Source organism: Bubalus bubalis, chromosome 6 (genome assembly GCF_019923935.1).
Source record: "Bubalus bubalis isolate 160015118507 breed Murrah chromosome 6, NDDB_SH_1, whole genome shotgun sequence".
Lineage (NCBI taxonomy): Eukaryota > Metazoa > Chordata > Mammalia > Artiodactyla > Bovidae > Bubalus > Bubalus bubalis.
In genome coordinates, this window is record NC_059162.1 from 8,360,728 (window position 1) to 8,375,471 (window position 14,744).

General features: G+C 43.1%; 1 protein-coding gene across 3 annotated transcripts in view; it reads right to left on the reverse strand.

The window, feature by feature from the left end:
- PCP4L1 (Purkinje cell protein 4 like 1) overlaps window positions 1-14,744 on the reverse strand; it is a 39,328-nt gene that overhangs the window by 24,220 nt on the left and 364 nt on the right. Inside the window, exon 1 of one of the 3 annotated variants that reach the window (XM_006048469.4) lies at window positions 2,114-2,368. The exons of the other annotated variants lie outside the window; for them this stretch is intronic. Within the exon in view, the coding sequence (XP_006048531.1) occupies window positions 2,114-2,122 (9 nt within the window). The 5' untranslated portion in view covers window positions 2,123-2,368. Of the gene's footprint in view, window positions 1-2,113; window positions 2,369-14,744 lie in introns of those variants that run through there. 3 annotated transcript variants of the gene reach the window in all.

The window sequence follows — 14,744 nt, forward strand, 5'->3', positions numbered from 1 at the left end:
CTGGGCAACACTTCCGCTTTTCATCATAACTTTTACAGGAGGAAGAAAACAGGCTGGGTCTTGGCCTCGACGGAATTCAAGGTCCTTTGGGAATCTGGTTTAGAGACAGTTAGTCTCTGTGAAAGCCCAGGTAGCTGTTTCTGGATTTCATACTCATCCCTGAAGTCGGGCTCAGCTCCGTATTAGGGGGCAACTTTGACGGCTAAATTGCTAGTTAGAGCCAGATCACTCTGACAGCCTGGAAGTCTGGGCAGCCCTGCAGACACCTGATGGTTACTTCCCATTCAAGGATCCTACTCTCACCATTCTACTTGGGTTCCTGATTGAGGCTAGCCAAGTACAGCCGCTAAGACCAGACTTGACTTTCCCCTCAAACACCAAATTGTTTTCCTTGACACTGCTTTGTGACAGTTTTGTCACTCCACCAAATACCACTCTAAATCCCAGCCCCTGTAGCATATTCTACAAAAAGGCTGTGCACTTCCCCTTAAAAGCACAGACTAACCATACATCTTCGTGTTGGCATAGCCCTCAGATCACAAAACCCCAGGGGATGGCTTGAATTGCAACTTTCAGATTTAGAAACACTGCAGGGGGGCATTGAACTCTAGACCTCAGTGAAAAGAGGAAATGGAAAAACCTCTCCTCTCATATTAGAGCTGAAAGAAGCAAAAGGAAAGAAGGTTGAATCTTTTTTTTTTCTTCCTTTTCTTTCTGAAAGGTTGCTGTAATCACAGTCACAACTATCTGAGGGACAGGAAACCACTTTAGCTCATCTGCAGCCCGCAGACTAGCTGGATTTTCCAGGATGCATTTAGTGGACATGGCAACCAACATATAGTGGTTGGCACTAATTGGCTCCCTGGGTGACAGCTTTTGGTAGCCAGCAGAGCTCTTGCTAAAGATGAAGATCTAAACCGAGACCCCGGCTCCAGCATCCTGCCCCTTCACTGATCTGTATTCTTGAGAATTCTCAAGCTAGTTTTTCTGAAACACTCTAAAATAAATGCTTTTAAGTTAAAATTTTAAAAAGAGAGAGAGAGAATAGCTAACATAGATTGAGTGCCTACTCTGTGCCCGGTACTAAGTACTTGGCATATAATATCTCATTTAATCATTAGAACAACCAGTATTACCCCCATTTTGCAGATAAAACACTGAAGCCGAGAAAGGTTTAGTAAACTTGCCTAAGGCCATATAGTAAATAGTAGAGCTGGGATCTGGCATATAGATGAGAAGTTGGATTTAACACAGGATCCTGGGTACTAGGAAAGGGGTTGCCAAGACCAAGCCTGTGATGTCACTGCCCATACTGACTTCACTCAGAAAGGAAGATCCTTGTCTCTGGATGCCTGCAAATGCAGTCAAACAATGGCACAGGTCTTTCCCAGTTTCTGTTTTGACCCTCACAGATGGACAGTGTTCTCTGAATAGAAGAAATTACAGTTAATGGACTGGGTCTGGCTCAGATGACCACGGATCCTCAGGATGTAACAAGCACTGCAGAGGTAGGTCTATTCTTGAAGGGGACATCTCCCCAGGAGCCGGACAGGTCTCCACTACAAGGCTTCTGAATGTCAGAAATGGTCCTTCCAACAGTTGGTTCTTGATTGAATGAATGGAGGGTGGAATGTCACCTTCCTAAAAGGGGCAAAGTGGCCACCTCAGGGGCCGAAGGCTGGAGTTCTCGGCTGAATGCTACCTAAGGAGTGTAAAAGCAATACAGCCCTAGGAGGACAGAAGTGAACGGTTTTCTCAGAAGTCAGGGGAGTGAAGGGAAGCCCGAGTAACCTCGGAGCAGTAAAACAGATGCAGAGAGCCGCATCCTGAGGGTAAGATTTATAACCAGAGACCTCAGCCTCCCTCCATTCTACACTCGATTCCAGTCCCCCAAAATCGCCACCCACAGTCGGGAAACTTAAAGCCCCCCTTTTCCAATCGCTCCCAGCGCCTGGATACGGGAGCTTTTCCAGAGAAGCAGGTGGGCGCCCCGGGAGGATTCTCCGCGGATGTGGACTACAGCACCCTCCCGAGCCGCCCTGGGACACGCGAGCCGCGGCCTCCCCGCGCCGCAGCCCTAGCCCGCAGCGGGGAGTCGAGCAGCGCCGCTCACCTCGCTCATCTCTGCGACCAGACGGGGCGCGCGGGGCGCGGCACGTGCAGGGGAGACAAAGGGCCCTCGGGTTGCACGGGCGACGGCAGCGAGTTACCGGGCTCTGAAGCAGTGTCCCCGCTGATGAGGCGGGGAGAGTCGGTGCAGAGAGCCGTTGTTCTAGTGCCCGCACCCCAGCTCCAAGCGCTCAGCTCCGCGCCGGGAGTCCCCCTCCGACCATGTCCTGTCAGAGCCGTGCGGTTAATCACTGCTGGCCCCACTTTTTATAGTCAGAGCCATACCCGCCTCCAAACCGACCAATAGGGGCTCTTCCTACCTCAGAGTGACAGCACCTCGTAACCAATGGTGGCAGGCTCAGAGGTCCGCTGCATTTCCAAACTAGGGTAAGACAGAAAGCTGGAAGGAGGGGGAGACCGTCGGGGGATGAGCGGATGGAAAATGAAGTAGGGGGAGCAAAGAAGGAAGGAATAGTATACGAAGGAAGGAAGGTGAGAAAGGGAAAGAAGGGGTGTGTGAGTTTGAGAAAGAGAAGAAAGAAGAGCTGGAAGGAAATCAAGAGGGTACATGTGAAGCAGGCAACAGTGAATCAAAGGGTAAAGGGAAGAGATGTTGCAGTTTAAGATTTAGTTATAGGATGGCAGTCTGAATAAGAGAAGGGCGGAAAGGAGGAAGGGAAGGAGAGGGACAGAAAGAGAGACAGAGAGATGGAAGGGGACAGTGTTCTGTAGCAAAGAACAGGGAAAGTTTTAAGTGCATGATTCGGAAGATTTTATTCTTAGGAGTTGAAAGACATTTTCAGGTTCATAAATCCTACCTCCCACATAATGCAAAAAACCCTCTCCAGCAAAATGATGGTTCCCTAGGGTCCACTTGAATAGGTAGTGAGCTCCTCCAAAAGTTAATTTACAACTGTTTACTCATTCAGTCTCAATCTGACAGCACATCCTCCACTGTGCTCCACTGTGGTGGAGAAACTATAAATAAAAATCAAAATTAAAAATTAAAAAAAGAGAGACTTCTTATGACCTTACACCTTTTGTTGCTATTAAAATAGATTTCACTGAATATGCAAGTCCTATCTCTTAAAGTCTAACTTTTTTCTTCCTGAAATTCAGGTAGCAACCCATTTGGTGGTACATGTTTGAGTACCAAAACTAGCAAGTGGACTCTGCCCAGGTGTAGGGAGCAGATGTGAAAGACGAAGCCCACAGCCCAATCTATACAGATTATTTTTCAGGAAGATGGAACCTTACTAAATAGTCACTATGTTGTTTAAGTTTTAAGGAAAAATATGATGAGAGTAAGATGAAAAGAAATAGAACACCTAGGTAAAAGTCATGAACTTTCTGATAACTTCAACTACTATACCTAAATACCTAGTTTTCATTCCTACTTTAAAGAAATCCTTTAAATGCTCTTGCCTGTGATACTTCTAGACATTGCAAAACCTCTTAGCCCTCTTGAAGCTTCAGTCGGCCAAAGCCAAACACTTTCAGCTTTAGCTGTTACATCCTTTTTTTTTTTTTTTTAATTTATTTATTTTAGTTGGAGGCTAATTACTTTACAATATTGTAGTGGTTTTGCCATACATTGTTACATCCTTTTGATAGTTTCTTTCATGGTCTGCAATAACTGAGTCATTAATAGCTGAGCTTCTGTAAGTCAGCAACCACTGATCCATTCTCAACAACTAGATTCAGATAAGACCTCAAATACCCGTTCACTAGCTAGACCCTCGGTGTGTTTACATTTTCTCTGCCACTTCAGAAACAGAGAAAATAGAAAAAAGATCATATCTTTTCCCCTACACCTGGGATCCCCTGACCATCACTTTCCAATGGGAATCTGGTTGCCTAAGTTACTAAATTCTAAGTAGGCTAGCTCCTACTCTATGCAGCCTACTCTCTGGCTTCCCCTACCTTTCTAACAAATGGATAATTAGCCTTGAAAAGACTGTCTTTAATGAAGCAGACCTCTCCAAAATTTTTGAATAGTGATGCAAGGATTATACAGAGACTTCAAAATCCTAGATCATAGATTAACAAGTTTTTTCTATAACAGCCAGAAAGTAAATAATTTAGGCTCTGCAGGACCTGTAGTCAAACTACTCGAGTCTCCCATTATAGCTTGAGAGTAAACAAAATAGACATGACTATATTATCATAAAACTTTATTTGTGGACACTAATGTGTGAATTTCATATAATTTTCATGTGCTGTGAGTGAAATACTCTTTTTCTTCTTTTACATTTTTAATGTAAAAACCATTCTTAGCTCACAGACTCTGCAAAAACAGGCAGTATGCCAGATTTGGCTTACGGGTCATAAATTGCTGATACCTACCATGTGCCATGCTGTGTCAAGTCACTTCAGTCGTGTCTGACTCTTTGTGACCCTGTGGACTATATCCTGCCAGGCTCCTTTGTCCATGGAATTCTCCAGCAAGAATACTGCAGTGGGTTGCCATTTCCTCCTCCAGGGGATCTTCCCAACCCAGAGATAGAACCCAAGTCTCCTGCATTGCAGGCAGATTCTTTACCATCTGAGCCACCAGGGAAGATCTATAGATGATTAAATGGGATATGATCCCTACCATAGATGATTAAATGCTCAAGTATGCTACAACAGTAAGTTGTATAGAAGTAAATAGTAATAGGTCTAAGAAGAATGACATTGTCTAGGACTGAAAGACTCAAAAGATTCCTGGAGAAAATAGGATTTGTGTTGGATAAAGGATGGGTAAAATTTAGACAAATGGGAGAAGGAAGGCAGAAGGAGGAAAAGGTGTGGATCTGGCATCTGGGTGGTAAAAAGAAAAAAAATCGTGAAAGAAGACTGAGGTATATGATGGGGACGTTTCAGGAGATGTGTGAAGGTCTTGAATATCAAAATAAGGAATTTAGACCTGGTCCTCACACAAATGGCGCTTTTAGATGACTCTTTTAAAAAAACATTTATTTGGTCGCACCGGGTCTTAGTTGTGCCATGCAGGATCTTTCACTGCAGCCCGCAAACCCTTAGTTGCAGCATATGGGATCTAGTTCTCTGACCAGGGATCAAACCCCAGCCCTCTGCATTGAGAGCACAGAGTCTTAGCCACTGGACTACCAGGGAAGTCCCTTTAGATTATTCTTGCAAGGTAAACATAGGATTGATTCGACAAGAGGAAGACCAAGAGCAGGGAGACAAAATGAGGATGTCATAGTTGTACGAAGTGCAAAAGTCTGGGTGACTGTAGGAAAAATAACAGAAGAAAAGGGACAACATCAAGAAACATAAGGTGTAAGGAATCAATAACAAGATTTAGGAGAGGATTCAAAGTGACTCTTGGAAATCAGGACCAGAACATGGGAATTTATTCAATTATTCATGGGCTGTTAAACACACATTATGGCCAGAACATATGCTAGGTGTTGGGAAAAGAAGACCCACAGGACAAAGCACTGACAGCCCAGAAGGGGAGAGATGGTCATGTGAACTCGAAGGCGCAGTATTATTATGGGTGCTGCGATGGAAACCTGGGCAAGTGTGGTGAGAGTCCAGAGAAAGGAATAGAATGAGAATAATAATCTGAACAGGCATCAGAAGGAACTACTAAGAATAGCAAGACCCCATGGATAGAACCGGAGTTGATTTGTGGAGACATTCACATACTAGAATGAGGATAAGTGAAATCAGATATGTAAAGGTACTCTGTAAGCCATGATGTTAAAATGTGAGCTATTTTTATATTTTGCCAGAGCCTTGTGACTAGATGCACTACTAGGGAAGCATGTAGAAGAAAAAAGTTGGGAAGGTTTAAATTGAGTCTTAGAAGAAAAAACTCAGTTTTCCATAACCAATTGCCTTTGGAAAAATGAGACTCCAATAGAGGAGAAAGAAAAAAGAGCTATTAGAAGTACAGGTGGAGAATCAGGAATGCATAATATCATAGAGGCTAGGGAGAAAAGGCATTTCAAAGAAGATAATGTAATTGTCAAGGAGGCAAAAGCAATAGGGAGCTTACTTGGGAGAAAGCTCATTGAAGTCAACAGGTCACAGATCTTTGATGAATTTAGAGAAAGAAGATCAAAACTAGATTACCAGTATAAAGGAAAGGAGGTATCCTGAATCCCTCTTGTTCAAAGAAGTTTTTGTGCCAAAACTTGGGAGGCCAAAGAGGATAAAGCAGGCCCAGACTGGAAATTTGACTCAGTGGCCACCTGAGTGAGGCTGACCACGTGTCAACCGCAAACAAGGCAGGTACGAACAGCAGGCAGCAATGGTTCAGAAGTCAGAAAGGAGCCAGGAATCAGACGAAAAGACTGATGAGTAACCTGTTAGAAACTCAGAACAGCAAAGGATAATCAGCTGTGAGAGACAGCAGCTAAGAGGGAAACAGGAATGTACCCAGAAGACATGTAACATATGTTACTAGCAAATGCCTGAAAAACCAGAAACCCATTAAGTATTTATTTCATGAATGAATGCATTCACAAATAATAATATGATACCACATGGAATGAGCATGAGTTTGGAATCAGACCTCAATATCCTAGCTCATTTATTCACTCCATAAACTTTTTTATATGTGCTAGGAGTATACAAGACCCTAAGGATCCAGAAAACCCTGTATGCAGGTCAGGAAGCAACAGTTAGAACTGGACATGGAACAACAGACTGATTCCAAATAGGAAAAGGAGTGCGTCAAGGCTGTATATTGTCACCCTGCTTATTTAACTTATATGCGGAGTACATCATGAGAAACGCTGGGCTGGAGGAAGCACAAGCTGGAATCAAGATTGCGGGGAGAAATATCAATAACCTCAGATATGCAGATGGCACCACCCTTATGGCAGAAAGTGAAGAAGAACTAAAGAGCCTCTTGATGAAAGTGAAAGAAGAGAGTGGAAAAGTTGGCTTAAAGCTCAACATTCAGAAAACTAAGATCATGGCATCTGGTCCCATCACTCATGGCAAATAAATGGGGAAACAGTAGAAACAGTGGCTGACTTTATTTTTCTGGGTTCCAAAATCACTGCAGATGGTGATTGCAGCCATGAAATTAAAAGACACTTGCTCCTTGGAAGGAAAGTTATGACCAACCTAGACAGCATATTCAAAAGCAGAGACATTACTTTGCCAACAAAGGTCTGTCTAGTCAAGGCTATGGTTTTTCCAGTGGTCATGTGTGGATGTGAGAGTTGGACTATAAAGAAAGCTGAGCACAGAAGAATTGATGTTTTTGAACTGTGGTGCTGGAAAAAAACTCTTGAGAGTCCCTTGGACTGCAAGGAGATCCAACCAGTCCATCCTAAAGGAGACCAGTCCTGGGTGTTCATTGGAGGGACTGATGTTGAAGCTGAAACTCCAATACTTTGGCCACCTAATGTGAAGAGCTGACTCATTTGAAAAGATCCTGATGCTGGGAAAAATTGAGGGCAGGAGGAGAAGGGGACAACAGAGGATGAGATGGTTGGATGGCATCACCTACTCAACGGCCATGGGTTTGGGCGGACTCCAGGAGTTGGTGAAGGACGGGGAGGCCCGGCATGTGCGGTTCATGGGGTTGCAAAGAGTCAGACACGACTGAGCGACTGAACTGAACTGAACTGAAGGATCCCAAAATAAAAGATGTACCTCTGGGCTTCAACAACTCAGAATTGATTGACAGAGTCAGAAAGAGACAATTGCTCTGAGATGTGGTGGGTGCTGTGACGAATGTGTGTGCAGATGTGTAGCTGTAACCCACAGGCTCTCAGAAGTGATCTGCTGGACTCAGACCCAAAGGGCAAGAAAGATCAGGAGGACTGGGTGGGAAGTGTGTGTGGGGGGGGCGGTCTGGAAGTAGGGTGTGTGTGGTGGTTCCAACCAGACAGAATAATGAGGGCAGATATTCAGAGGTGTGTGAGCATAGCTTGCTCAGGGAGCTAAACACATAAGCACATCTAGAGCGAAAGTACAGACATTAGGTCAGGAGAGGGAAATGGGTTTGGACAGATGAGGGCAGAGTGATAAATAGGGGCCAGATCATAAAGGACTTTGTGTGACATGCTAAAGAGGTTGGATTTTATCCTAAAGGTAATGAGAAGCAAATGAAGAATTTTAAGCAGGAGAGAGACAAGATCAAATTTGCATTTTAGAAATAGCAACAGCATGGAGGACTGGTTGGAAAGAGATGAAGCTGGTCATAGAATCATTTAATTTAATAATTTAATTCCACTACTTGCATTGATAAGTGGAAATTGATGAGGGCCTGAATTCAGCTAAGAGGTATAGGGCATGTAGAGGCCAGGAGACAGGAATGACAGAGCAGGCATCTGATCATTTTTAAGGAGGGAGAGAAAAGGGGCTAGGTGAATCCTTGGCTTCTGGCTCAATATCATGGAGAGAGTAGCAGTGGAGAGGAAGGAAATTAAGAGGGCAGGAGAATGAACATGTATTGTTGAAGGCCAGAGGTACGTCTTTTATTTTTGGATCCTTCAGTTCAGTTCAGTTCAGTTGCTCGGTTGTGTCCAACTTTTACAACCCCATGAACTGCACATGCCGGGCCTCCCTGTCCTTCACCAACTCCCGGAGTCCACCCAAACCCATGTCCGTTGAGTCGGTGATGCCATCCAACCATCTCATCCTCTGTTGTCCTCTTTTTCTCCTGCCCTCAATCTTTCCCAGTATCAGGGTCTTCCTTCCACTGTGTAAGGAAGTTTACATATGTTAATTTATTTAATTTTCACAACACACTCAGCTAGTGGGTATCACTAACCCCTTTTTCCAAATAAGAATAATGCAGTTCAGAGAGTTTAACCTACCAGGCTACAACCAACACAGATGTTTTTCAGAACTGGGCTGGGACAAGCATGATGGAAGAGGGCAAGGACATGAGTTAACCCTGAAAACCTGTCCACCGTGGCCGCCACGGGCATTCTGCAGCACCTCCCAGTCTCAGTTTGCTCCAAGGGAGAGACCCTGGAACTGGGGGAGCATTTCTGCATTTCTGCACACAGAAGAGCACACTCAGAGAGGTGTGTTCCTAAATCTACTCCATCTCAAAGAATGGCAAGGTGAACTCCTCCAAGAATAAGAAGGCTCAGGGCCAGGGAATTCCTGGAGAGTCCAGTGGTTAGGGCTCCATGCTTTCACTTCCAATGGTGAGGGTTCATTCCTCAGTTGGGGGAAAAAAACAGTTCAGGGCAATTCCTTTGCCCAGGTGAAGGGCAGCCCTCAGCCAGAGAATCTCTCCTCTAGCCTGAACTCCTCCCTAATCAATACTGATCTAGGAAGAGGACATCAGCCTCCCTTCCCCAGTCTGGGAATGGCCCAGCCTGATGATATCTGACTCTCATGGAACTGGGTCTCAGTGACATCAAATAGTTAGGAAAGGACCAAAAAAAATAAAAGAGAGAGAGAGAGAGAGAACGAATGAAAGAAAGAAATTCAACAAGCAAGAACCAGAGTCAAAATTTGAACTTAGGTCTGTATGACTCCAAACTCCATGCTCTTTCTACTTTTGCATGTTGGGATAGTCACCAAGTTAGGTTATATAGGAGATGTTAGTTGTGGGGAGTTGACAATGATTTCTATTTTGTTTTATTTTTTTCCATTTTTACTGAGCTACAATTGACATATAACAACATTGTATAGGTTTAAGGTGAACAGCATAATGATTTGATATGTACATATTGAAAAATGATTCATCACATAATTATAACTTTTTTCCTTGTAATGAGAACTTTTAAGATCTGTTCTCTTCAGTTCAGTTCAGTCGCTCAATCGTGTCCTACTCTTTGTGACCCCATGAATCGCAGCACGCCAGGCCTCCCTGTCCATCACCATCTCCCGGAGTTCACTCAAACTCACATCCATCGAGTCCGTGATGCCGTCCAGCCATCTCATCCTCTGTCGTCCACTTCTCCTCCTGCCCCCAATCCCTCCCAGCATCAGAGGCTTTTCCAATGAGTCAACTCTTCACATGAGGTGGCCAAAGTACTGGCATTTCAGTTTTAGCATCATTCCTTCCAAAGAAATCCCAGGGCTGATCTTCAGAATGGACTGGTTGGATCTCCTTGCAGTCCAAGGGACTCTCAAGAGCCTTCTCCAACACCACAGTTCATAGTAGTTCACAATTTTTATATTTCTTGCCTTTTCATGATAGTCACTCTAACAGCTGTGAGATGACATCTCAATTGTGGTTTTGATTTGTATTTCCATAAAAATTAATGATGTTAAGCACCTTTTTGTGTACTTGTTGGCCCTTTGAATATCTCCTTTGGAAAACTGTCTATTCAGGTCCTTTGCTCACTTTAAAATTGGATTATTTGGGGGTTTTGCTATTGAGTTGCATGATATTTTGGATAATAACCTCTTATTTTGGATAGTAACCTCTTACCAGATGTGCAGCTCGCGAATGTTTTCTCCCATTCATAAGTGGCCTTGTCATTTTGTTGTTCGTTTCTTTTTCTGTGCAGATGTACACGTTGTACCGTGCGTGCACAATCACTCAGTCATGTCCTACACTTTGCGGCCCATTGACTGTGACCCGCCAGTCTCCTCTGTCCATGGAATTCTCCAGGCAAGATTATGGAGTGGATTGCCTTTTCCTACTCCAGGGGATCTTCCAAAGCAGAGATCGAACCTGAGTCTTTTACATCTCTTACATCTGCATTGGCAAGCGGGTTCTTTATCACCAATGCCACCCAGAAAGCACAAATTGTACTATTAATACCTGTTTTTTTTTTAATTATTAAGTTGCTTGTACTTTAGGTATCATAAAGCTCCATTTTAGACATACTGAATTTGAGATGCCTATGTGACATCCAAGTAAAGTCATCTAATAAACTACTGGGCATAGTAGTCCTTGCACAAGTTATTTACACTCTCTGACCTCAGTTTCCTCATCTTTAAAGGGGTGATATTACTTATCTTTTAGGGTAAATATTAGTAAGGATTCTTACACAGTACACTGCTCATAATAAGAACAAATTAATGAAGCAATACCTATAATATGAAACATGATCTTTACCACACAAGTTAGAGTTTGATTATACACCTCCTTGTAAGAGCTAGGAGTTCCATTTATTTATGCAGTCTCCATAATCAGACAGACAGTTAATTCCTTGATAATAGGAACCCTCTCTTTTCTCCTTCCCCATAGTTCCTCACCACAGAGTGGGTACCTAATAACTTAATGCTAAAGGAAATTGGCAACTCTGAAAGTGGATATGGGCCCAAGCATGGAAGGCCCTACACTCCTTCTGCAGTCTCTACACCAGTTGGTGGTACCACTGTTCTTTCAATCACCCATGCTAGGAACCTGGAGTCATCTTTAACTCCTCTTCCTCTTTCTCAACCCAGACATGCTAGCAATCACCAAGTTCCAAGTACTTCACCTCCCGTGTATTTTTCAAAACCCTCTCCTCCACTCTATCCTCCCACTATCCTAGATCAGGCTTATCAACCCTGCATCTACTGTATGGCAAGAGTTCCAGCTGGTTTCTTTGCCTCCAGTCCTGCCCGGATCCATCTTCCAAACAGTCGGTAGTTAGATATCTACAACAGATCTGACCATGTAATTTCCCATTTAACCCTTTAAAAGCTTCCTGATGGACTTAAGTTGCTATCTCCAGCACACAGGGTCTCCCATGAACCAGCACTGCCTACATCCCAGCCTCATATCCCATCTGTCTAGACTTCTCTCTTCCCACTCCAGCCTGAAATGTTATGCTCCAGCAAGAAAAGCCTGTTTGTGGTTCTACCATATCTACTTTATTGTATCTGGCTTCTCAAACTTCTCAGGTTGCACCCACTACCTGAACTACCTTTTATTTTTTTTATCTGGCTAACTCCTCGTTATCCTTTAAAAATCAACTCAGTTGTCATTCCTCCAGAAAGCCTTTCCTGTCTCCTCCTCAACACCTCTTTGCCAAAGCAAGATTAAATGTCCCTCTTCTGTGGTTCCATAAAGCTCTGTGCATAGCACCATCAGTGATTTGATTATATTTCTTTTTTTTTGCCTCACCACCCAGTGGGATCTTAGTTCCCCTGCCAGGGATCAGACCTGCACCCCCTGAATTGAAAGCATGGAGTCTTAACTACTGGACTGCCTGGGAAGTCTCTGGTTATATTTCCTTATATCTGTTTAAAGGTCTGTCTCCCCACTCCGCACGTTTAAACTCCACAAGGACAGGAGAGCATCTTATTCATCTTTTTTTTCCCTTGGGCTTTTATTCATCTTTTTTATCCCTGCTGCTTCTGCTGCTAAGTCACTTCAGTCATGTCCGACTCTTAGCAACCCCACGGACGTCAGCCCACCAGGCTCCCCCGTCCCTGGGATTCTCCAGGCAAGTAAACACTGGAGCGGGTTGCCATTTCCTTCTCCAATGCATGAAAGTGAAAAGTGAAAGTGAAGTCATTCAGTCGTGTCCAACTCTTAGCGACCCCACGGACTGCAGCCCACCAGGCTCCTCCGTCCATGGGATTTTCCAGGCAAGAGTACTAGTGTCTAATATATAAGAGATTCTCAGTATTTGTTGATTGAATGAGTTAGTGTAAATTCTCCAAGTGTCCCATTCAAGCAAAGATAACAACAGATGCACACACATAGGTATGCAAGGACCAGATCCAAGTCTGTGCTCTCTGGAACTCAGCTTACTTCAAACTGCAGTATGTTATACATAGTTGAATATTGCACCTACCTGAGATGAAGAGGACCTAAACAAAGCTCTTTATAATCCAGTCTCTTCTAAGTGTATCTTTATGGTTCTAGCCTGCATTTGGTTTTTAACTCATTGTCATAGCAACATTAGTTATAATTTAGTCCTTAACTGAAGAAGCGAACAATATGACAAAAAGAAAAAACGCTGTATTCTAGTGGGAGAAGACTATATAAGCACAGGAACAACAAACACCCATGGGGATGTGCACTGAGAATGAACTTTCAAGGTGAAAGATTGAGATTTGTACCTTATTGCAGTGTTTGCACGATCAGATTTATCCAGCATAGACTTATCCAACATGTTACCCATCTCCAACACATCCAAATAGCTTTTGAAATTATTTTTTTTTCCATTCATAAATTTCGGAGACAGTGTTATATACACACTTATTCTTTTCAGAATTCTTACTTTTTTATTTGCTATTTTTATTTTAATCAACTGGGGTTGATTCAGGTTTCCCTGGTGGTTCAACGGTCAAGAATCCTCCTGCCAATGCAGGAAACGTTAGATCCCTGTATCAAGAAGATCCCCTGGAGAGGGAAATGGCAACCCACTCCAGTACTCTTGCCTGGGAAATCCCATGGACAGAGGAGTCTGGTGGGTTACACTCCATGGGGTCACAAAACATCAGACATGACTTACCAACTAAACCATAACATCAACAGTAGTTGATTTACAATATTGTATTGGTTTCAGGTGTACAGCAAAGTGATTCAGTTATACATATGTCAATCTTTTTCAAATTCCTTTCCTATTTATTTTATTACAGAATATTGAGCAGATTTCTCTGTGCTATACTGTAGGTCCTTATTGGTTATCTATTTTAGAAATAGTCACGTGTATATGTCAATCCCAAACTCCGCATTTATATTTCCCACCCACCTTTCCCCTTTGATAACCATAAATTTTATTTTCTATGTCTGTGAGTCTGTTTCTGTTTTGTAAATAAGTTCAGTTGTATCATTTTTTTTAGGTTCTGCATGTAGGCAATATCATATGAATGTCTTTGTCTGACTTACTTTACTCAGTATGATAATCCTCAGGTCCATCCATGTCGCTGCAAATGGCATTATTTCATTCTTTTTAATGGTTGAGTAATATTCCATTGTATATATGTACCACATCTTCATCCATTCATTTGTCAATGGACATTTAGATTGCTTATGCCTTGGCTATTGTAAACAGCATTACAATGCACACTGGGGTACAAATATCCTTTCAAACCACAGTTTTCTCTGGACATATGCCCAGGAGTGGGATTGCAGGGTCATATGGTAGCTCTATTTTTAGTTTTTTTAAGAAATCTCCTTACTGTTCTCCATAGTGACCACACCAATTTGCATTCCCACCAACAGTGGAAGAGGGTTCCCTTTTCTCCACACCCTCTCCAGCATTTATTGCTTGTAAATTTTTGATGATGGCCATTCTGACTGGTATGAGGTGATATCTCACTGTAGTTTTGATTTGCATTTCTCTAATAATTAATGATGTTGAGCATCTTTTCAAGTGCCTCTTGGCCATCTGAACACATGCACACTTTTTATACTTGCAAAAATATTCTTCAACATTTATGGAGCACTAGACAACCACAGTGAAGGCTCCTACTTCTGATTCTTTAACTAATTACTTAGAAGTCCTTCATCTTGGCTCCATACAGGACCAGGTACATAATTTGCAGGGCCCACTGAAAAATGAAAACGCAGAGCCCCTTTTTCAAACATCATTAAGAATTTCAAGAAAGTAGAAATAGCAGAGCATTAAAACAAGCCCAAGATCCCTCTGAGCACAGAGCCTGTGTGACTTGATGGGCACACTCCCATGAAGCCATCTCGGGTGCACGAGTCCCCAGATCAATCCCAAATACCTCTAACATTCTAGAAGCCACTCTGATTTAATTCTCAGCCCTCCCTGCTTCAGAAGTGGTGCCTCTTCAGCTCTTTA